This window comes from Lemur catta, chromosome 1 (genome assembly GCF_020740605.2).
Source record: "Lemur catta isolate mLemCat1 chromosome 1, mLemCat1.pri, whole genome shotgun sequence".
NCBI lineage: Eukaryota > Metazoa > Chordata > Mammalia > Primates > Lemuridae > Lemur > Lemur catta.
In genome coordinates, this window is record NC_059128.1 from 286,040,176 (window position 1) to 286,062,790 (window position 22,615).

The 22,615-nt window shown below is 49.9% G+C and overlaps 1 protein-coding gene across 7 annotated transcripts in view; it reads left to right on the forward strand.

Moving 5' to 3' along the window:
* Positions 1–22,615, forward strand: part of PCNT (pericentrin) — a 114,109-nt gene that overhangs the window by 68,423 nt on the left and 23,071 nt on the right. For all 7 annotated transcript variants that reach the window (XM_045540868.1, XM_045540871.1, XM_045540872.1 and 4 more), the window contains 10 exons: positions 1,235–1,464; positions 1,923–2,039; positions 2,140–2,163; positions 2,906–3,109; positions 5,173–5,343; positions 5,610–5,762; positions 10,616–11,491; positions 12,687–12,866; positions 14,509–15,207; positions 15,960–16,062. In XM_045540868.1, the coding sequence (XP_045396824.1) occupies positions 1,235–1,464; positions 1,923–2,039; positions 2,140–2,163; positions 2,906–3,109; positions 5,173–5,343; positions 5,610–5,762; positions 10,616–11,491; positions 12,687–12,866; positions 14,509–15,207; positions 15,960–16,062 (2,757 nt within the window). The remainder of the gene's footprint in view (positions 1–1,234; positions 1,465–1,922; positions 2,040–2,139; positions 2,164–2,905; positions 3,110–5,172; positions 5,344–5,609; positions 5,763–10,615; positions 11,492–12,686; positions 12,867–14,508; positions 15,208–15,959; positions 16,063–22,615) is intronic.

Sequence of the window (22,615 nt, forward strand, 5' to 3'; positions counted from 1 at the left end):
CTGGGCTGGGCTGTCCAGAGCCCCTGGGCACCGTGTAGCCAGCCGATCGGGGGAAGCCTGCCGCCAGGGCACCACAGGCTCGGGTTCTGGTGAGGCCGTTCTCTCCTTCCGAGATGGTGCCTCGCACACGGAGATCCCCGGAGGGGAGCAGGAGGGAGGGACGGCTGGGTCCTCCCGTGGCAGAGGCGGGAGGGCCCGCTCCCCAAAGCCGTCTTACTAAGCATTAAACCCAGCCCTGCAGGTGGGGCCCTCATGGCCTACTCACCTCGTGGGGGCCTCACCTCCAAGACCATCATGTTGGCAGTTAGATTTCAACACTGCTTTGCAGGGAGAAAAGTGTAAACCACAGCACCCATCTAGTTTTAGATTTGCTCTTGACTTACTGATCGCTCGCACGCTTTTCCCCAAGCCATGCCAGCCCTGGGTACTCAGTGCTGCGAGTGGATCTGCCGTGAGCCTCCACCCTGGGCGGATCTGAGATTGTGTTCACCTGGGTGGAGGTTTGAAGTTAGTTTTCCGTGTTAGAGAATATATGTGAAGATAGAATCCCTAGAAAATTACCTGGTATGTCACTCGAGAGCACCTGAGCATATTCTTCTCGGGTTTTAAAAGTTTTTCCTCTTAACTAATTTTCATTTAAAAGACATGCTTTTTATTTTTTCAAAAGTAATTTGAGCTGGGTGTGGTGATACTTGCCTGTGATCCCAGCACTTTGGGAGGCTGAGGCGGGAGGATCATTTGAGCCCAGGAGTTGGAGGCTGCAGTGAGCTGTGATTGTGGCACTTACTCCAGCCTGGCACCAGAGCAAGAGCCTGTCTCTAAAAGTAAAAACAGTAATTTATTTGACTTTATTTTCAGTGGGTATTTGAGTGAGTTGTGGACATGCCAGGATGCAGGCCCGGTGCATGGTGGACATGGGCGTGCGCTGGCTCTGGGGCACAGAGGCCCCCCAAGACTGTCACATCCCTGTGTGGTCTCAGAAAGGGGAGGAGCCTCGCGTCTCCGAGGGGTGAGGCTGAGCCGTGGAAGCGCCCTGCCCTCCAGCCCTGGCTCCAGGGCGGCTGGACGCGGTGTCTGCTCCTTCCCAGGGCCCACAGCAGACCTTGTGGAGGTCGGGGTCTCTTCTGTGTGGTGTCGCCATTAGGAAATGCGTGTCTCCTGTTCCGCGCTGCGTTCAGGTGCAGCCTCTGGGGTGTGTGGGTTTCTTCCACGTCTGTTCTCTTTGCATGGCCAGCACTTCGCAAGGAAGTGGAATGTCTGACCAAGGAGCAGTCGGAGACGCGGAAGCAGTCTGAGAAGGACCGCTCGGCCCTGCTCTCCCAGATGAAGGTTCTGGAGTGTGAGCTGGAGGAGCAGCTCTCTCGGCACCAGGGCTGTGCCAGGCAGGCTGAGGAAGTCACCGCCCTGAAGCAGCAGATGGCTTCTCTGGACAAGCACCTGCGCAACCAGCGGCATTTCATGGACGTAAGAGTTTTGAGTAGCACATTTTATTTGCGTCACTGAAAGTCATCATTACAGCATGAACTGCTTTCCAGCTTCTGGGCTGCGACGTGGCGGCGAGTGTCCAGCTCTCCACCTCCGCCCTGGACGCCGTCCACGTCTCGTGGGGGAGGATTCTGAGGGACACCCTCGCCACATCCAGGCACAGGCTCCTTCCCGCAGCCCCAGGGGGAGCCCCGGCAGCGGGCTGTGTCCTGCGTCCTGGGCGGCGTCTGTGCAGGGCGGCGCCCTTTGCAGGTGCGCCGTCTGCCCTGCCGCGTCCCGTCGTCTGTCCACGGGCTCCAGACGTCGTCAGTGTTTCACAGCCTCCTCTGTGCTGCTGGGTGGGCGGTGCGTGTGCAGCCTGCCACACGCGCCCCCACGGGCCGCCCCCACGGGCCGCCCCTGACGTGCCGCCCCTGACGTGCCGCCTCTCGTCCCAGGAGCAGGCCGCGGAGCGGGAGCACGAGCGCGAGGAGTTCCAGCAGGAGATCCAGAGGCTGGAGGGGCAGCTCCGCCAGGCGGCCCGGCCGCAGCCCCAGGGCCCCCTGCACAGCCCGGTAAGCCAGCCCTCTGCCCGCAGGCCCGGGGGGCCTTCTCTGCAGTGTTTTTAAGCTCTAACTTTCTGTGAACTTTTGCCTTCCATGTGCACGGGAGCAGCAGCGCACACGGCCGGATGAGGAGGTAAGGACGGGTGGCCCGGCCTCTGCCGCTGCCCCTGCTGCCCTCTCAGCCGCGGCTCTCTCCCGCCCTGATGACCAGCGGGGGCCGCGCACCGTCTGCTGCCTGCTGGTCCTTCTGGCTTTTTCTTGGGGCTGCGGCTGTCGGCTTCCTCTCGTCGGAGATAGCTCTAGTGGTTGCTTCTGCTTTTTAATTAAACTTATTTTGGGGTAACGGTGGGTTCAGACGCAGTTGTAAGTAGGACTCAGAGCCTTGTTCCTGTGCCCAGTCCCAGTGGTGGCCTCTCCGCTCCGGCGCGCCCTGCCTGCCGGGGCTGTGCCCGTTCCCGGCCACGGCTGCACCGGCCCCTGGCAGCCACTGATCTGTCCTCTGTTTCTGTAGCTTAGAAATGGAATCACACCTGTGCTACCTTCTGGGACTGGTAATTTTCACTGCATCTGATTCCCTGGAGATTCATTCAGGTTGCTGTGTGTGTTTGTTCTTTTTTTATTTTTAAGTAGTAGGTGTATTCCTTTCTATCAAAATAATTTTATTTTATTGACAAGTTTTGTATCATAAAGAGAATGCCGATCGTAATACAACTTTATCATACTCTTTCCTTAGGTTTCGTTGCAAACCTAGGTCTAGAGAAGCATGTAGAATTCCATTTTCTCCACTGTCAGTTGTATTGTGTACTTTTTAACTTCGAAGATAGATTTTTGTAAACAGTCTGTTGTATTTCTCAAGCATTTTTTTGTTGTTTTAGGTTGAATTGTTACAACAGAAGTTGAGAGAAAAATCAGATGCATTTAACGAATTGGTTATAAAGAAAGAGTTGGCAGATAGACGAGTGCTAATCCAGGAAGAAGAAATTAAACATCTGGAAGAGATGAATGCCGACACCAGGAGAAAAGCGGTCCAGCTCCAGGAAGAACTGGAGAAACAGAAAAAAGCTGTGAAGGAATTACAAGTAAAGTGTCTGTGTTGTAGCCGGAGCGCAGTGGGGGTCCCGGCGCTCCTACCTGGCCGCGAGGTGGGGGTGGGTCTGCTCACTCGGGCCACAGAGCCGGTGCCAGGAGCACACGCGTGTCAGAGAGGAGCAGACGTGACTGGTGACTGGCTGGCAGGTTTCCTATGACCTCGCCGGAGAGACTTGCTGTTACTTACCACTGGAGGGTTTTGTGCAGACTTTCATACCAGTTCTTTATGTCTCAAGAACTCTGAATTTTTTTTTTTTTTTTTTTTTTTTGAGGCAGAGCCTCACTCTGTTGTCCTGGCTGGAGTGGTGCGGTGGCATCAGCCTAGCTCGCTGGAACCTCCAAGTCCTGGGCTCAAGCGATCCTCCTGCCTCAGCCTCCCGAGTAGCTGGGACTACAGACACCACCATGCCTGGCTAGTTTTTTTATTTTTAGTAGAGACGAGGTCTCACTCTCGTTCAGGCTGGTCAAGAACTCTGAATTTGTCCTTAGTAGTTTCATAAGGCAAATATTTAAGATTTCAGGCTTAAAAAATCTTTTTTCACCAAATGCTTTAGTTATAGTGAGTTATAATTATTTTGAATTTAGGGATGTCTGTCACCTCCCCAGCGACAGCATCGTCGTCTGATACTCTGACTCTCGCGCTGGCGATAGTAGCTATTTCCCCGTCTGTGTCGGTGGGGAAGCCGCTCTGGCGGGGAGGACACTGGCTGCACCTCGGGAAGCAGCTGCGCCCTCCTTTTTGAGCTTCTGACTTTCCATTTATTTTATGTCACTGGAGGTTAAAGGTTACTTGAGAATGAGGCTCAATGAGGAATTTTATTTTGGAATCAGCACTTTGGCCGTCAGACACAAATCCTGCTTTGGGATGAGGCGCGGTTTTCCCAGGCGTGTCTGAGTCCCCGGCGTGGGGCCTGGTGGGCGAAGTCGGCTCTTTCTGGAGAGTGGAGCTGCTCCCAGTCCAGGTCCTGGGAGGGCGCCGTGCCCCCGCCGCCGCCTCGGCTGTCCCTCCCACCCCTAGCAAACGCCTGCTGGCTTTTGGGTGCGGAGTGTAGCAAATGCCTTCTTCTCCCTCCACAAAACTGGACCATATGCACATCTCTGTATTCCTGTTTGTTCCACACTTCACGTGCTGTGGACGTTTCTTCATGTTAAGTATTCTTTGAAAACTTTCTCGCGGGCAGGTAATGCTACACTCATCGCATGGATGTACCAGTAGCCACTGCCCAGGTTTTTTTGGCATGGTCTTTCCAACTTTTAAAAAATTAGTAAGTCTATTGGATATTTTTGTACCCTGTTGAATGATTACTAAGGACAAATGCCCCACAGTGGAATTGTGGACACACACCGTGGCTCTTGGTTAGGGTCATGTTCCTCCCCCAGGCTGGCTTCTGTGCACCCTGCGCCATCTGCCGAGTCACTGAGTGCAGGTGTGTGCAGGTGAGTGCAGGTGAGTGCAGGTGAGTGCTGGTGTGCGCAGGTGAGTGCAGGTGTGCGCAGGTGAGTGCAGGTGTGCGCAGGTGTGCGCAGGTGAGTGCAGGTGAGTGCTGGTGTGCACAGGTGTGCGCAGATGAGTGCAGGTGTGTGCAGGTGAGTGCTGGTGTGCGCAGGTGAGTGCAGGTGAGTGCTGTTGTGCGCAAGTGAGTGTAGGTGAGTGCTGGTGTGTACAGGTGAGTGCTGGTGTGTGCAGGTGAGTGCTGGTGTGCACAGATGAGTGCTGGTGTGCGCAGGTGAGTGCTGGTGTGCGCAGGTGTGCGCAGGTGAGTGCTGGTTGTACAGGTGAATGCACGTGTGCACAGGTGAGTGCTGGTGTGCGCAGGTGAGTGCAGGTGAGCGCTGGTGTGCGCAGGTGAGCGCAGGTGAGTGCTGGTGTGCGCAGGTGAGTGCTGGTGTGCGCAGGTGAGCGCAGGTGAGTGCAGGTGTGTGCAGGTGTGCACAGGTGTGCCACTGTGCTTCAGGAAGAGCAGAGATGGTTTCTGTTTTAACAGACAGCAGTCTGAAGTCCCTGATTCCTAAATATTTACCTGAAATAAGTTTCCTTCTTGCTCCTGAATAGGACAGAGAGGCGCTAAAGGAGCAGCAGATGACTCACTTGCTTCTGGAGTCCACACTGCAGTCTGAACGGGGTGAGGACAGGTGTCCCGGGCCTCCCGCAGACAGCCCTCCCGCGGGTCCCGAGGTGCCATGGGAGGCAGCGCAGAGGGCGCCCCTGCAGCGCGACGGCGAGGTAGGCGGGGGCAGGGGTCGGGACCCAGCCCTGGGCATGCGGCGTCTGGCGGCCTCGCCTGCACATGTGTGTGGACGGCCCGGCACCCAGACATGCAGCTGGTGGGTTTGTGACCACTGTCGTTCTTAGCGGTTTCATCATTCTCATGTGCGTGGGGGGTAATAACTGTTTTGCATATGTATTTTTAAATCTAGGAAAGGTATTTTAGTAATTATTAAACCAATTAGAATATCAGATAATTTTTAATACTTCTGTTTTAATGAAAGGTCTTAGACTTAAAAGGACATCTGGAGGAGACTAAAGATGACTTAGTAAATACAAATGAAGAGGCACTATATCAGAATTTAAAATCAGATGTGCAGAACACCCCGACGGCCATGAGCATCAGAGAACTTGAGGAAGAGAATGCCAATCTAAAGGTACACTACGAGGTCCACCTTGACTCCTGAGTTTGGGTTGATTTTGTGGGTGCTGGGGCCAGCCACAGGGCTGCGCAGTCACACCTTCCTGGACACCCCCAGTGGCCCGCAGCTCCAGAAGTCCCTGCCTTCTGCCTGGGCTGTGACTGGGGCCGTGCTGGGACTCCCAGGGGTCAGGAGTGAGGAGCTGGGGGCCCCACTGCAAGCCCTTCTTCCGGTTGGCAGCACTGATGGGGTCTCTGGTGGAGTAAACTTGCAGGAGAGGCCCTTCCCTGATGACAAAAACCGTGAGGAGATAGAGTCCCGCTTTGGAGGATGTGAGTGGCTTTGGCCGTCTTGAGCTGTGCTCTTCTAGAAGAGGTGACGTTTCGTGAGGGGTCCTCTCTGTTGAGCTTCCCTCTGGCAGGATAGGGAGAGAAATCTGTTTTAAAGTCTTCTCTGTCATTGTAATGTAGCTGGGCTTTTGAAGCAAGAAAGAAAACCAGCCTTTTTGCAGTGGAGATGATATTGAAAGTTGCAAAGAAAATGTAACTTTACGAAGCAGCCTTGAAATGCGTGGGTCAGATCGCTGTGTGTGGCACAGCCTCCTCGAGTGACCCGAGGGCGTGGAAGACGGCTGAGGGGTTGTGTCATTCATGTCTGATTCTCACAGAAGTCGAGTCTGTAAGATCTTAAAATGTCTCAAGTGAAAAGGGAGCTTTAGGCTGATCCTAGTAACTAGTTGTCCTTTCAGTGTGAATCCTTTTCTAAATTTTGAAACAGGGTCTCGCTCTGTCACCCCGGCTAGAGTAAAGTGGCATCTTCATAGCTCACTGCAACCTCTGACTCCTGGGCTGAAGTGATTCTTCTGCCTCAGCCTCCCGAGTAGCTGGGACTACAGGCATGCGCCACCAGTGCACACTCGTTTTATTTTTGGTGATTGTTTTGAAATAAATTTCCTGGAGAAATGCAGTGCTTGATTAGTTTGAAAACCAAGCTAACATGTCATTTTAAACAGAGAGGACTTTAATAGAAAAACATTTTCAAATTGGATATCTAATTTCCAGACTTCAAAGCACAGGCTGTTAATTGGGACAGTTCACATCTGCAAGGCTGGGGAGCGTCTGGCGCAGCAGCGCACGTCGGCCTTGCTGTCGGGTTACTAGTGTTTCCGCAGGCGCTTCTGTGCGGCAAGGAGGGGGAGATGGCACGGGTGGGCCGGCAGCTGCAGCTGCTGAGAGTTCTTGGCCCAGCCCAAGGTCACAAAGATATTTCCCTGTGTTCTCATAGAAATTGCATAGTTTCACTTTGCATTCAGGCCTTTGACAGACTGTAAGTTTATTTTTTGGCACACGTGTATCCAGTTGTTCCAGCACCATTTGTTGAGAAACTGTTCTTTGCCCATTGATTTGCCTTCACCCCTTTCTGGTCGTGGTGTAAGGGTAACACTGGCTTCTTTTTTTTTTTTTTGAGACAGAGTCTCACTCTGTTGCCCGGGCTAGAGTGAGTGCCGTGGCGTCAGCCTAGCTCACAGCAACCTCAAACTCCTGGGCTCAAGCGATCCTACTGCCTCAGCCTCCCGAGTAGCTGGGACTACAGGCATGCGCCACCATGCCCGGCTAATTTTTTCTATATAGATTTTTAGTTGTCCAGATAATTTTTCTTTCTATTTTTAGTAGAGACAGGGTCTCGCTCAGGCTGGTCTTGAACTCCTGACCTCGAGCGATCCACCCACCTCGGCCTCCCAGAGGGCTAGGATTACAGGCGTGAGCCACCGTGCCTGGCCAACACTGGCTTCTTGAACGAACTGTTCCCTCTTCTGTGTTCTGGAAGATCGTACAGAATGGGTGTTATTTATTCTTTTCGTGTTGGATAGCATTGTTCAGTGAAGCCATGTGGCCTGCTGAGTTCTTTTCTGGGGCTTATTAAAATTATAGATTCTATTTTCGTACTAGTTGTGGGGCTATTCACGTGAATGTTTCATAGTGGGAAATTTTTGGCCATTGTTTGTTGAGGGCTTTTTTCTTGCCTCCCCTTCTGGAGCAGTAACTGCAGACACGCCCTGCATGGCCCGCGTCCCGTGCGCAGTTGAGGTGCTGTCATTCTTTCCTTTCTGCCTCTGCTGGGGTCGTTTTTGTGATTCTTCAAGTTTGCAGACGCTTTGTCATGTTCAGTATTTTTTTAAGCCCATTGAGTGAATTTAAAAATTTCAGATATTGTAACTCTTAGGTGTAGAGTTTTTATTTCTTTCTGTAGTTTCTGTTCTTCTGACAAGATTTCCTGTCTTCTCATCTGTTGGGAAGATGCTTTTCTTTATAGCCGTGAGCACAGCTATGATGTCTGCTTCAATGTTCCGGTTTGCTTTTTGGGCGTTTTGTCATCTCCAGGCTGGTTGCTGTTGGTTGTCTTTGCTGCTGATTTTTTTTTTTTTGTATCTTGAATAATTTTGATTTGCATTCTTGCCGTTCTGCACATTATGCCGTGGGGACTCTGGCTTCTGTGTTAGCGGCAGTGAGCTTGGTTGCCCTCAGGTACTCACCTGCCCTGCCTGCAGAGGGGGCTGTCGAGACTGGGCAGAGCTCACACGACTCGGGGCTTTCCTGCCTTGCGTCTCTCTCTGGGAACACCCCTTGCTCTCCACAGCCTCCTGGACCTCATCGTGCCACACTGCCTGGGGGCAGGGTCTCAGGAGCAGAAGCTGCCCCCTCGGTGGCCTCTGCCATGTCTTGGTGCTCCCTGCACGGCCCCCTGGCCCCACAGGCAGGTGGGGTGTGACCAGCTGGGTTTCTGAGGAACATCTGTCCCCACCTGACGTGGACCCCAGCCTTGGTCCCAAACCACCCTTTCTCGTCAGTCTGCCCGCCCGCTGCAGGCCCCTCCGAGTCCCCGGCTGGCACTGCCTCTCCAGACGCCACACAGAGCTGCATTTGGTGAGGGAGCAGCACCCCTTGGATAAAACCCCACTTGTGGGCGGAGGGAGCCGGTCCTTGCTGCCCTGCCCCGAGGGCAGGTGGTGCTCACACCTGCTCACTCTGCACTGGCCGGGGCTGGAAGGGGCCACTCTGGCCAGACACGGAGCCACCTCCCCACGGTCGGGGGCATCTCCATGCTCTTGGCTGCAACATCTACTCTATTTCTCCGTTCTGCAACCTGAAGGTGTTTTCCTCTTTCTTTTGCCACCTTAGCCTGTTTTTACTGCTTCTTCTTTGTGCTGTTTCAACTGCACTGTGTTTTAGAGGACTGATTTTAGATTTTACTATGCTACATTTTAGAGCCACCTTTCATGCTGGCTCCAGTGTTTTAAGTGTAACATTTGTGTTGTGATTATGACTGTTTTGTAGTGCACGCCTGTTTATCCCTGTGTATTTAGTGAATGAGCAAAACCTGTGCACAGCCAGCATTGTCTTTACAAGTCCCTTCATGGCCTGTTCAGCACAGACAAGAGTCCCTGCAGCCCCAGGCGAGAGAGTGCAAGGTGGAGCAGGCTGTGCGCTGGCAGCACCAGCTGATGAACTGTCGTGCGCGTGTTTGGGAAATGCATGTGCCGTGCACAGCTGTGGCAGCCAAAGCAAACCAGAGCACCATCAGGTTCTTTTCTGTTTTTACTAAAGGCCAGATTGTATTTGAGTCCAAAGTAATTGTGAAGTAGTTCTAGTGAAACCCGGTGTTGTTACGAAACCCTTAATTTTTGGGAAGTAAAACATTAGACTATAAGAAATTGCTTGAAAATTGTTAGAATACAAATTGGTTAGAATTTTCCCATTTTTTGGCCACTACCCCAGTAAGATTATCTTAAGAGAATAGTTTGGAACCATACTGACTTGGATTTCTTTTTTTTTTTTTTTTTTTTTGAGACAGAGTCTCACTCTGTTGCCTGGGCTAGAGTGAGTGCCGTGGCGTCAGCCTAGCTCACAGCAACCTCAAACTCCTGGGCTCGAGCAATCCTCCTGCCTCAGCCTCCTGAGTAGCTGAGACTACAGGCATGTACCACCATGCCTGGCTAATTTTTTTCTATATATATTTGTTTTTAGCTGTCCGTATAATTTCTTTCTATTTTTAGTAGAGACGGGGGTCTCGCTCTTGGTCAGGCTGGTCTCGAACTCCTGAGCTCAAACAATCCGCCCGCCTCGGCCTCCCAGAGTGCTAGGATTACAGACATGAGCCACCGCACCCGGCCTTGATTTGGATTTCAATCCTGATTTTCCACTTAATATTTTTGTGGGTTTGGAAAGATATTAAATGTCTAAGTTGCAATTTTCCTGTCTTTAAAATGAAAATGATATTTCTTAACTTAAAACTGTCAAAGATGAGGTTAAATGGCACAAGTAAACCCGCTCTTTGCTGCCTGGTGTGGTGCTGAGGCAGCCATGACGGGAACACTGCGCTGCGGGGCGTGGCCTCCCGGCTGGACGGTGGCCTGGCCAGTCCCCGTCTGCATATGCGGATTCTCCAGCCACGTCCGCCACGTTTGTTCTCCAGTGAGAACAATGCCCCGAAACTAAGTGCTCTTTCAGGAAAATCAAATCAAAGTCATTTAAATATTAACAAAACAAACACTTAAAAGGTGGTGAGAGCATCTTCACCTCCACGTCCTTGGCTGAGAAGGAGCATGTTGGAGCCTCTCAAGCTTAGACATGGAGCGTGGGGTGCGGGAGGTGGGAGGCTGCGCCCGGCGGAGGCAGCTCTGCTCCCTGCACGGGGTTCCTGAGTGCCCGTGCCGTGACCTGGCGGTTTCCATGCGTTGCTGCTTTGTTGTTCCAGTAGCTGAGTCTGTCCACTTCGCCAGGAATGAATTCAGCCTGAACTGTGTCCTAAAAGAAGGAAATTCAGGAGTGGATGTGTTAATTTGTCTCCGAAATGTGCTTTCTCTTCAGGTCGTGTGTGCCAGAAGTTCCGAAATTGAAGAGCTGAAAGCCACTATTGAAAATTTGCAAGAGAACCAGGAACGATTACAAAAGGACAAAGCAGAGGAAATCGAACGGCTCCACGAAGTCATCGAGAAGCTGCAGCAGGAACTGTCCATCACAGCGCCCGCGATGCAGGGGGCCAGCGACAGCCGGGTGGGAAGTCTGCAGAGTGAGCTGCTCTGCTCCCAGGCGGAGGGCCCCTGCGGGCAGGCGCTGCAGGGCGAGCTCCAGGCTGCACTTGCGGCCAAGGATGCCCTGAGCCAGCTGCTGGCCGACCAGGCCCACAGGCACAGCCAGGCCCTGCAGGCCCTGCAGCAGCAGCTGCAGGGTGCGGAGGAGGCCGCCGCACGGCAGCTGGTGGAGCTGGGGCGCAGTGCGGCCCTTAGGGAGGCTGAGGTCGAGGGCATGGCCACCCGGGTCCGGGAGTTCGAGGCTGCACTAAAAGCAAAGGAAGCGACGATTGCTGCGAGAGACTTAGAGATTGACGCTGTGAACAGGTGGAAAGCGGCCCACTCCAGCGCGCTGAAGGCCGTCCTGTCGGCCGTGGCCCGTTTCCGCGGTGCCCTGGAGCAGCAGCCCCTGGCCGGCCCAGCCGAGCCCCCTGAGCTGCAGCGGCTCCGAGCACAGTGTGTCCGTCTCAGCCGCCAGCTGCAGGTGCTGAACCAGCGGTCCCTGAGGTGCCAGATGGAGCTGGACAGACAGCAGGCGCACTGGGCCTGCCGGCACCCTGGCCTGGAGGGCAGCACCGAGCCGCGGGTGCTCAGGGATGCGGAGGCGCCGGAGCAGGGTGTCAGCAGCAGGCGGCTGACCTCCGGTCTCCGTGGCCGGGACCAGGACCCACGGGTAGGCCTCCTCCCCTGGGGCCTCGGGTGGTGCAGGAGCCCCGGCCTGGCGGTGGGAGCCGGCTGGGCTGGGGGATGTTGGCTGTTCTCTGAAGGAGACTTTGGGTTTTCCCTTCCTCTCCTGTTCGTTTTCTCTTAATTTTGATGACTCTTTCTGTGCTGAGTGTGGGGGCAGGGGGAGGGGTGTGCAGTGAGCGCTGGTGGCTCATGACACAGTAGAGAAGGGATGCTGGAGCTAGTGCCAGCCTGTGCCCATTCGGGGTCTGTGCACAGTGAAATTGGGCTGAGCTGAGGATTTCACTATCTTGTACAACTTTAGGCTTATTATTTTTATAACTTATTAAAGCTTTTTGAAACAATTCTTTCTGGCCGGGCGCGGTGGCTCACGCCTGTAATCCTAGCACTCTGGGAGGCTGAGGCAGGCGGATCATTTGAGGTCAGGAGTTCGAGACCAGCCTGAGCAAGAGCGAGACCCCCGTCTCTTCTAAAAAATAAAAAGAAATTATCTGGCCAACTAAAAATATATAGAAAAAATTAGCCGGGCATGGTGGCGCATGCCTGTAGTCCCAGCTACTCAGGAGGCTGAGGCAGGAGGATCGCTTGAGCCCAGGAGTTTGAGGTTGCTGTGAGCTAGGCTGACGCCACGGCACTCTAGCCAGGGTGACAGAGTGGGACTCTGCCTCAAAAAAAAAACAAAAACAAAATACAAAACAAAAAAGCCAATTCTTTCTTAAATATGATAGGGTTTATACAACGATATGGAGATTGCTTTGTATTAGACAGTCTTTCTTAATTTCCCTCTCTGGTTTCTAATCAGAAGCCTGTCTTTCAACAAGCATTTCCTGTGTAAAATGTTGTAAGAATTTTTTGTGTTGGAGCAGAAGGCCCTGCGTGGGCCGTCTGTTCTAGAATGCTGCAGTCTGTGTCTGAGCAGGCCGCGGAACTCGCCACCTGCAGCCGACACCAGCTCTGGGCGCTCCCAGCCCCCCGCGCTCCACGGGTGGCCCGGGTGGGCGCAGCTTCCCGCGGAGCTCACCAGTCTCGGGGCTGCTCCTGCTCCGCTGAGGTCCCCGCGGTGCCCCGCTCCTGCCCACACAGGCCCTCTGAGGACGTCCCAGTGACCGTCTCCTGCGCCTCAGGGGTCTGGCCCTCTCGGCGCTAACGTTCTGCACATCGTCACTGTCTTCTCTGTCCAGGGTGATTTGCCGCCTGCCAAAGTCCTGGCGGTGCCGAAGGACCCGGGTCTCCACACGCAGGACAGCGCGACGCCGGTGCTCACCGCCTGCCAGAGGCAGCTGCAGTCAGAGCTGCTCCTGCTGAAAAACGAAATGCGCTCGAGTCTGGAGGGCGGCGGCGCGGCTGGGGGAAGCGCGAAGGTACGTGGCGGGCGCGTGTGGAGCTGCCCCGGGCGAGGCCTCTGCGCCCCCGCTGAGGTGAGGGCCTGGCGTGGGCTGGACCTGCTCTCGAGTCCGTGCTGTTCTGTGACGACGCTGCTCACGGCCACGTGCTTCATTTGGAAGCACACGTTTCCCGTGGTTGCGGCGTGTGCGGGGCCAGCAGGGAGGTTTTCCTCACGTTCACGGCTGGTGCAGGTGGGCGTACCGAGCTCCAGGCCGCGTCTCGGGGGTCTCTCCTTCATGTGAGGACCGCGGCGCCCCTGCGAGGTGCAGACTCTCGTTGCCAGTGTCTGTTTCACTTTCAAAGGCTTCACATGTATTTTTTGAACCACAGATTTGACTCGAAGGAAAGTGGAGGTTTCTTTTCCTGGTAGCTGGAGCCACGAGCTTCCTGGAGTGCGGGGCGTCCCGGGTCCTGCAGGCCAGGGGTCCTTGGCGCGGGCTCCGGCGCCTCCCGGGCGGCCCTTCCCGATGCTGCTGTGGGCACAGTAGGCCCAGGCTCCTCGTCCCTGTTCCGAAGCCCAAAAGCTCTTCAAACCCAGTCTGGCCGGTTGGTTTTGTTCTCTCAAGCCTGGGGCCAGCGCGTGCTTGGCGCCGAAGCCTGCTCAGACCCACACTCGCTGCGGCCCGGCGTGCGTGTTGTGCACGTCGCTGAGACACTCCACGTGTGTGAGCAGAGGGCAGGCGCACTGCCATGCCCCGTGCACCGCCACAGTCTTTAGGACCTGAAAGGTTTGAACAGTGCGCTGGCCCCGTGGTCTTAGAGCAGCGTGTGGCCCGGGCCTGCGTGCTGAGAGCAGATGCCTGAACCTGGTTTCCCACGTCCATCCGGTGCCCTCGGAAATACGTGGTGTGCAGAGAGAACCTGCCACCGTCTCTGCGCCACCCGCCGGGCTCAGCCCCTCACAGTCGGAGCTGCTGTTTGAATTCTTAAGAGAAAACTCAGCCTGTGGGGTCCTGAGCTGATCACCAAATTTTTAGAAGTTACACATAAACAAACTCTGCATTCATTACATAAACCACAATTTTGTGTTTTTCAGTATTCAGACAAAGAAACTTTTATTACTTTTTTTCCTCACACAAAGCTTGTATCCTCCATAAATTACCACAGAAATAGATCATGATAATTGTCTTTTTTTTTTTTTTTTTTTGAGACAAAGCCTCGCTTTGTTGCCTGGGCTGGAGTGCAGTGGTGTCATCACAGCTAGGTGCAACCTCAAACTCCTGGGCAAGTGATCCTCCTGCCTCAGCCTCCCCAGTAGCTGGGACTGCAGGCGTGTACCACCACGCCGGGCTAATTTTTCTATTTTTTGTAGAGACGGGGTCTCACTATTGCCCAGGCTGGTCTCAGACTCCTGACTTCAAGTGATCCTCCCGCCTTGGCCTCCCAGAGTGCTAGGATTATAGGCATGAGCCACTGTGCCCAGCTAGTAATTATTTTTTAAGCAAAGCAATTTAAGCCTTGATTCTCTTTTTCATGGAATTAAATAAACTTGAAATGTTAAGCACTTAGGGGACCAAGGGCTCATCAGGGCCTCTCCCCACTGTGTGCCCAGGCAGACGTGTTCAAGACACCCTAGGTTCCGTTGTTTCACTGTGTGTGTATCCTTTTTACCTGCAGGGTAAGGACAAAGGACTGGAAGATTGTCAGCTGCAGAAAGTCGATCTCATAGCTCAGGTGAAACAACTTCAAGAAAAATTGAACCATCTGGTATATTCTGTGACCTTCCAGGATGTCAACACTGCAGATTTTAAATTTCAACAGCCGTTGGCATCAGCATTTGGGTCAGCAAACAGTTCGAGTGATGGTTCCCACAATGGTGAAGAGACTGACAAATCGCCTCCTGTGGATGCATTTGATATCCACAGAACCACGAGGGATCTAACTGATGCTACCAAAGATCAGGATTATTTGATAAGTGAAATGCTAGATTTTCCCATTCAAGAAAAATCAGAACTGCAGGATGGGTCCCATTCTTTACCAGCCCCTGTGCATGGCGGTGCCCTGAGCCGCAGTGACCTGGCCAAGCCCCTGAAGAGCCCGGTCAGGGTGCTGGACCTGTCCTCCTGGAGCTCCCCCGAGGTCCTCAGGAAGGACTCAGCCCTCGAGCCCCAGCCCAGCCTCCCCCTGACGCCCCGCTCCGACGTCCTGAGCCTGCGCAGTGCCGATGCCTCCCTGCAGGACGGGACCCAGGCCTCGCTGCTGCTGGCCGCTGAGCCGGGGCTGCTTTGTTCCCCGGGCGTGTCTGCAGCAGGACAGGCCCCACCGTGGGCAGAGTCTCCGCCGGCCGACCACCAGCCTGTGGAGAGGATGCCTGTGGTAGGTGCCTCCCGCCCCTGGCCAGGGTTCCCTTGGGAGTGTGCACGTGGCTGGCCTGGCCTCACGGCAGCTGCCATTGTTGGCTCAGCGCCTGACATGCGGGCGCCTCACAGTGCTGCCCACGGGACTGTTGGCATGTGAGCACGGGGGCGTGTCGGGTTTCAGACGCTGAGATGCACCGGCCCTCCTCCGATGTGTGCCCTGCGCGGTGTCCTGGCCGGCACAGATTCCAAGAGGCACAGCCTTACTCTCTCTTCCTGTAGAACCTGCACAAGCCTCTTTGTCTGATTATGTTTTTAAGATTATTTTCAGTAGTGTTTCATATTTAACAGGTTTCACACATCATGTTAATTAACTTTAAGAATATTTCGATTTATTATTTTAAGTTAGATTCTATTTTTTCTAACAATTATTTTGGGATTTGTCATGTCTTGAGTAAGATAAAATAAAATGTAATTTAGCAGATATATGTTATCAGAGATAGCCATATACCATCATTTCATGCAAAAAAGTTTTAAAATCTGAAATATTTGCTAGTGGCTACCCTATCCCTAAACAGATGTGCGGATCTGATTAAATTATCAGAAGCGCATGACCTAGATGGAGTCACAGGTTTGGAGTACTTTCCTTGGGCTTCTGTGTGGGAAGATGATAAATTCAAGCCTTAGAAAGTTTTCATCTGGCAAGTTCAGCTCTGTGATGTAATTACTTACTATTTCATGACCATTTAAAAGTTTCCCCTATCTGAACAGGAGAAAGATGTCGAAGATTTTATCATAACATCTTTTGATTCTCAAGAAACGTTACGTTCACCTCCTCCCGGGTTAGAAGAAAACAATGACGGAAGTGAAGAAAGTGAGTCAGTTACCTGTTCTTAACTTTTTATTTTGGCAGTTTCGAACTACAAAGTAGCATAAGAAATTCCTGTGTGTCCTTCCCGAGCTCCACACGTCCACAGTTGGCATGTGTGTCACGTGACCACGGCGCAGCGCGGTGCTGGGCACCAGGTCACCCACACTGACACAGGGCTGGTGTCCTCTGTAGACCACACTCAGGCTTTGCCGGTTGTCCTGACAGTGTCCTTTACAGAAGCCGCCCCAGCTCCCACGCTGCGTTCAGACATCCCTGGCGGGGCGGAGACTGGGCAAAGGCCCTTTGTTTGTGCCCAGGTGCCTCGGCCTCCCCCCCACCCCTGTCCCCCACACTGGGAACGGTCCCACCGTCTGCCTGTAGGTTTCAGGACACATTGGAGAGGAGCAGAGCGGTAACTGCGGCAGTGTCCCCAAGACCGTGCGTGGGGTGCTGCGTGCACCCTGGGCTTCGGGGCAGGAGGTGCGTGGAGTCGCTGGGGCTCCTTGGCTGTGGTGGCAGCTGCCAGGTTTTCCTTCTCCTTTTTTCAAGAGAGACTCCAAGGCTGTGAATATTCGGCTTCTCCAGTTTATACCCACTGGTCTGGGCCTCACTGATGGTTTTTTAATTTTTTAATTTTTTTTTATTTTATGGGCACATAATACCTGCCTATCTTTACAGGGTGAATGCGATCCTTTGATGCAGGCACATGGTGTAAATTAATCGAATCAGGGAAATTGGGGTGTCCATCGCTTCAGGCATTTAACATTTCTGTGTGTTAGGAACTTTCCAATTCCTCTCTTTTAGTTATTATAAAGTATACCCTAACTTATTGTGGATTATAGTCAGTTTGTTGGGCTATCAAATATTGTTCACTCTGTGTAACAACTATATTTTTGCACCCATTAACCATCCCTACTTTATCCCCTCCTCCCCACCACCCCCTCAGCCTCTGGTAATCGTCATTCTACCCTCTGTCTCCATGACATCAATTGTCTTCATACTCAGCCCCCGCACATAAGTGAGACCATTCGAGATTTGTCTTTCTGTGCTTGGCTTATTTCACTTACCGTAACGTTCTCCACTTCCATCCACATTGTTGCAAACGTCAGGATTTCATTCTTTCCTGTGGCTGTAGGATATTCCATTGTGCGTATGTACCACAATTTCTTTATCCATTCATCCGTTGATGGACACGTAGGTTGATTCCAGGTCTTGGCTATTGTGAATAGTGCTCCAGTAAACGTGGGAGTGCGGATGTCTTTCCAATATGCTGAGTTCCCCGTGTCCCCTGCTTTGGGTACATATCCAGCAGTGGGATTGCTGGGTATATGTTAGTTCTATTTTTAGTTTTTCAAGAAACCTCCGTACTGTTCTCCATAGTTGCACTATTTACATTCCCACCAACAGTGTACGTGGGCTCCCGTTTCTCCACATCCTCACCCCCATTCCTTACTGGCTGTCTTTCTATCAGAAAGACATTTAACTGGGGTGAGACAATATCTCATTGTAGTTTTGATTTGCATTTCTCTGATGACTAATGGTGTTGAGCATTTCTTCATATAGCTGTTGGCCATTTGTCTTCTTTTGAGAAATGTCTATATGGATCCTTTGCCTATTTTTTAGTCGGATTATTTGATATTTTATTATTGAGTTGTTAGAGGTCCATATATATTCTAGTTATTAATCCCTTGTCAGATGAGTAGTTTGCAGATATTTTCTCCCATTCTGTGGGTTGTCTCTTTACTTTGTTGACTGTTTCCTTTGCTGTGCAGAAGCTTTTGAGCTTGATGTGATCCCATTTGTCCAACTTTGCTTTGGTTGCCTGTGCTTTGGAGTTACCACTCAAGAAGTCCTTGCCCAGACCAGTGTCCTCCAGCATTTCCCAATGTTTTGTTACAGTAATTTCATAGTTTTGGATCTTAGATTTAAGTCTTTAATCCATTTTGCTTTGATTTTTATATATGGTGAGAAAGAAGAATCTAGTTTCATTCTTCTGCATGTGGATATCCAGTTTCCCCAGCACCATTTATTGAAGAAACTGTTCTTCCCCCACTGTGTATTCGTAGAAACTTTGTTGAATGTAAGTTCACTATAGATGTGTGGATTTATTGCCGGGTTCTTCACTTTGTTCCATTGTTCTATGTGTCTGTTTTTATGCCAGTACCATGCTGTTTTGGTTACCACGGGTCTGTAGTATAATTTGAAGACAGGTAATGGGGTTCCTCTAGTTTTATTCTTTTTGCTCAGAAAGGCTTTGGCTATTCTGGATCTTTTGTGATTCCATGTGAATTTTAAGATTATTTTTCTTATTTCTGTGAAGCATGTCATTGGTATTTTGATGCAGATTGCATTGACTCTGTAGATTGCTTGGGGTAGCGTGGACATTTTAGCAATATTGATTCTTGCATTCCATAAGCATGGAATATCTTTCCATTTTTTTGTGTCCTCTTCAATCTCTTTCATCAGTGTTTTATAGTTTTCATTGTAGAGATCTTTCACTTCTTTGGTTAAGTTTATTCCTAGGTATTTTATTTGTAGCTATTGTAAATGGGATTACTTTCTTGGTTTCTTGTTCAGATTGTTTGCTATTGGCATATAGAAATGCTACTGATTTTTACATGTTGATTTTGTATCCTGCAACTTTACTGAATTTGTTTATGTTTATCTGTTCTAATAGTTTTTTGGGGGAGTCTTTCAGTTTCTCTAGATATAAGATCATATCGTCTCCAAACAAGGACAATTTGACTTCTTCCTTCCCAATTTGGATGCCCTTTATTTCTTTCTCTTTGATTGTTCCAGCTAGAATTTCCAGTACCATGTTGAATAACAGTGGTGAAAGTGAGCATCCTTCTCTTGTTCCAGATCTTAGAGGAATGGCTTTCAGGATCTTTTCCCCCCTTTTTGGTATGATGTTTGCTGTGGGTCTGTCATTTATAGCTTTATTGTGTTGAGGAAAGTTCTTTCCATACCCAGTTTTTTTGAAAGTTTTTATCGTGAAAGGATGTCGAATTTTATCAAATGCTTTTTCAGCGTCAGTTGAAATGATCATATGGTTTTTGTCTTTTGTTCTGTTGATATGATGAATCACATTGAAAGTGTTTGGGAAGGAAGTGGCTAATGAACACACAGCACTTCAATGGTTTGAGAAGTTCCATTCTGGTGATTTTAATCTTGAAAATGAGCCACCTGGGTGACCTGAGACCAAGGTGGATAATGATGAGCTGAAAGCTGTAATGGAAGCAAATCCATCTCACCTATGCATGAATTAGCAGCAAGGTTTGACATTACTATTCCAACAATATTGGACCATTTGAAACAAATGAGCAAGGTAAAGAAGCTGGATAGATAGGTACAGCCTGGATTAAATGAGCATCAGAAGAGAAATAGTCTCGAAGCTTGCCTTTCTTTGCTGTCATGATGTAAAGGTGACCATTTCTACACCATATTGTTACATGTGATGAAAAATGGATTCTTTTTGACAATTGCAAGCATTCAGCACAATGGTTGGATAAGGATGAAGTGCCAAAACACAGTCCAAAACTGAATATTCATCAAAAAAGCTAATGGTGTCTGTTTGATGGTCCAGTGCTGGTACTATCCACTACCGCTTCATGAAGCCTGGTCAATCCACTATAGCACATGTCTACTACAACCAATTGGACGAAATGATGAGGATGTTTGCGATTAAGCAGCCGAGATTGGCCAATAGCCAATCCTCTTGCAAGACAACACTCGACTACATGTCGTACAAACAACGCTGCTCAAACTGCAGAAGCTGAACTTGGAAACTCTCTGTCATCCACCGTATTTACCAGACCTTGCACCAACTGACCACCACTTCTTCCAGGCTTTGGCCTACTTCTTGCAAGGAAAAATATTCAGTTTTCAACAAGCTGTGGGAAACTCCTTCCCCCATTTCATCGCCACTCGCTCTCCAGGCTTCTTTGCTGCTGGCATAAACAAGCTATGGTTAAAAATGGCAAAACTGTGTTGACAGTTTAGGTGTATACTTTGATTAATTATATTATTGCTTCTCATTTGAGATATGATAAACTATACTTTGATTTGAAATTGGACATTTCATATTTAATGACCTAATACCTACGTTGAACCATCCTTGCATCCCTTCGATGAATTCCACTTGATCATGATGGATAATCTTTTTAATGTGTTGTTGAATTTGGTTTGCTAGTATTTTATTGAGGATTTTTGTGTCTATATTCATCAAAGATACTGGCCTAGAGTTGTTTTCTTTTTTCTTGTGTCTTTGGTTTTGGTATCAGGGTGATACAGGCCTTATAGAATGAGTTTGGGAGTATTTCCTCCTCGATTTTTTGTAGTAGTTTAGGTAGGGTTCGTATTAGTTCTTCTTTGAATGGTTGGTAGAATTCAGCAGTGAAGCCTTTGGGTCCTGGGCTTTTCTTTGACGGGAGACTTTTTATTACGGCTTCTGTCTTGTTACTTGTTATTGGTTTATTCAGGCTTTGGATTTCTTCCTGGTTCAGTCTTGGTGGGTTGTATAAGTCTAGGAATATGTCCAGTTTTTCTAGGTTTTGCAATTTGTTGGTATACGGTTGCTCTTAGTGATCTAATGACCCTTTGGACTTCTGCAGTGTCAGTTGTAATGTCCCTTTTTCATCTCCGACTTTGTTTGGGTCTTCTCTGTTTTTTCTGAGTCTGGCTAAAGGTGTATCAATTATGTCTTTTCAAAAAACAAACTTTTCATTTCATTGATCTGTTTTGTATTGTTTTTTGGGTTTCAATTTCCTTTATTTCTCCTCTGATCTTTATTGTTTCTTTTCTTCTAATTTTGGGTTTGGTTTGCTCCTATTTTTCTAGCTTTGTGAGATGTATTGTTAGGTTGTTTATTTGAAACTTTTCTACTTTTTTGATGTAGACACTTATTGCTATAAACTTTCCTCTTTTTACTGCTTGTACTATAGGTTTTAATATGTTGTGGTTTTATTTTCAATTATTTTGAGAAGTTTTTAAATTTCCTTTATCTCTTCATTGACCCTGTGGTCATTAAGGAGCATATATATTGTTTAATTTCCATGTGTTTGTGTATTTTCCAATGTTCCCATTATTGATTTCTAGTTTTATTCCATTGTGGTCAAGGAAAATACTTGGTATGATTTCAGTTTTTTTGAATTTGAGACTTGTTTTGTGGCCTAACATATGGTCTCTCCATTAGGGTAGGAAGTGCTCTAGTAGGTGTTCACAGTGTGAGTGGAGAAAGATTTCTCATGCAGAAATTAAGGTATAAAAGTAAGAAAGTTTATTTAATCCTTTTAGAGGAGGTAGGGGGGAAGAGAGAGAAAAAGAAAGGGGGGAGAGCGGGGGGAGAGAGAGGTGGCATCACAAAGAAAGAGAAGGGAGATGCCAGCAGTGAGGCAAAGTCACTCACTGATTTTAAGGGGGATGAAAAAAGAAAGTGTTGGCTGTCAGTTGATAACAAAAGGGCAGCAGGTAGATAACAAAAACTGCCAGGATGTCAAAGTCGAAGACTTGGCTTCCTGACTTTCCTTGGAGAAGGGATTATCACAGGAGATGTGACTCTGTCCTCCAGATATGGTGGAGGCTGTAGCTCGTTCTCCTGCTATTTACTCAGGAACTTGGTAAAAGCAGAATCTCAAAAAACAATTTTGAAAGAGAGAGATCTACATCTCTTTCCCGTGCATTCTGCTTTTTCAGAAGTTGTGCAAAACAGAACTCCTGCAGGTGCCTGTCAGGGAGAGAGCTCGTAGGCCTGACCTTTAACTGTCCCTGGGGAAACTGTGGGATTAGGCATTTTCCTGTCACATTTGCAAGGCCCCCTCACACGATCCTTGAGAGTGACCCATGAACGGAGGAGAAGAATGTGAATTCTGCAGCTGCTGGATGACACATTCTGTGGATCCCCGTGAGGTCCATTGGTCTGTGGTGCAGACTGAGTCCCGAGTGTCACTGCTGGTTGTCTGTCTGGGCGATCTGTCAGTGCTGCACATGGAGCGCTGGGCCTGCAGTGGTTACTGTATCGGGGTCTCTCTAGCTCTGGTATGTGCTTTATGTCTGGGTGCTCCAGTCTTGGGTGCACGTTCGCTTAGAATTATGTCCTCTTGATGAATTGACCCCTTTGTCATATAATGACCTCTTAGTCTCTTTTCACAGTTACTGTCTTGAAATCTATTATATCTAATAGAAGTATAGCTATTCTTCCTCATTTTTGGTTTCTAGAGATATCTGTTTCCAGCCCTTTATTTTCATTCTATGTGTATCTCTGTAAGCGAAGTGGGTTTCTTATAGACAGCATGTAGTTGGGTCTTGTTTTCTTATCCATTCAGCTACTCTCTCTCTTTTTTTTTTTTTTTGAGGCAAGCAGGGTCTTGCTCTCTTGCCGAGGCACAAGGGACGCAGCATCACACAGCTCATGGCAACCTCAAACTCCGGGGCTCACACGATGCCCCTGCCTCAGCGTCCCAAGCAGCTGGGACTGCAGGTGTGAGCCACCACGCCTGGTCCTCGTATTTTAAATTTCTAGGAGCAGTTTCTTATTTCCTAACTGTTCCTTGCTCTT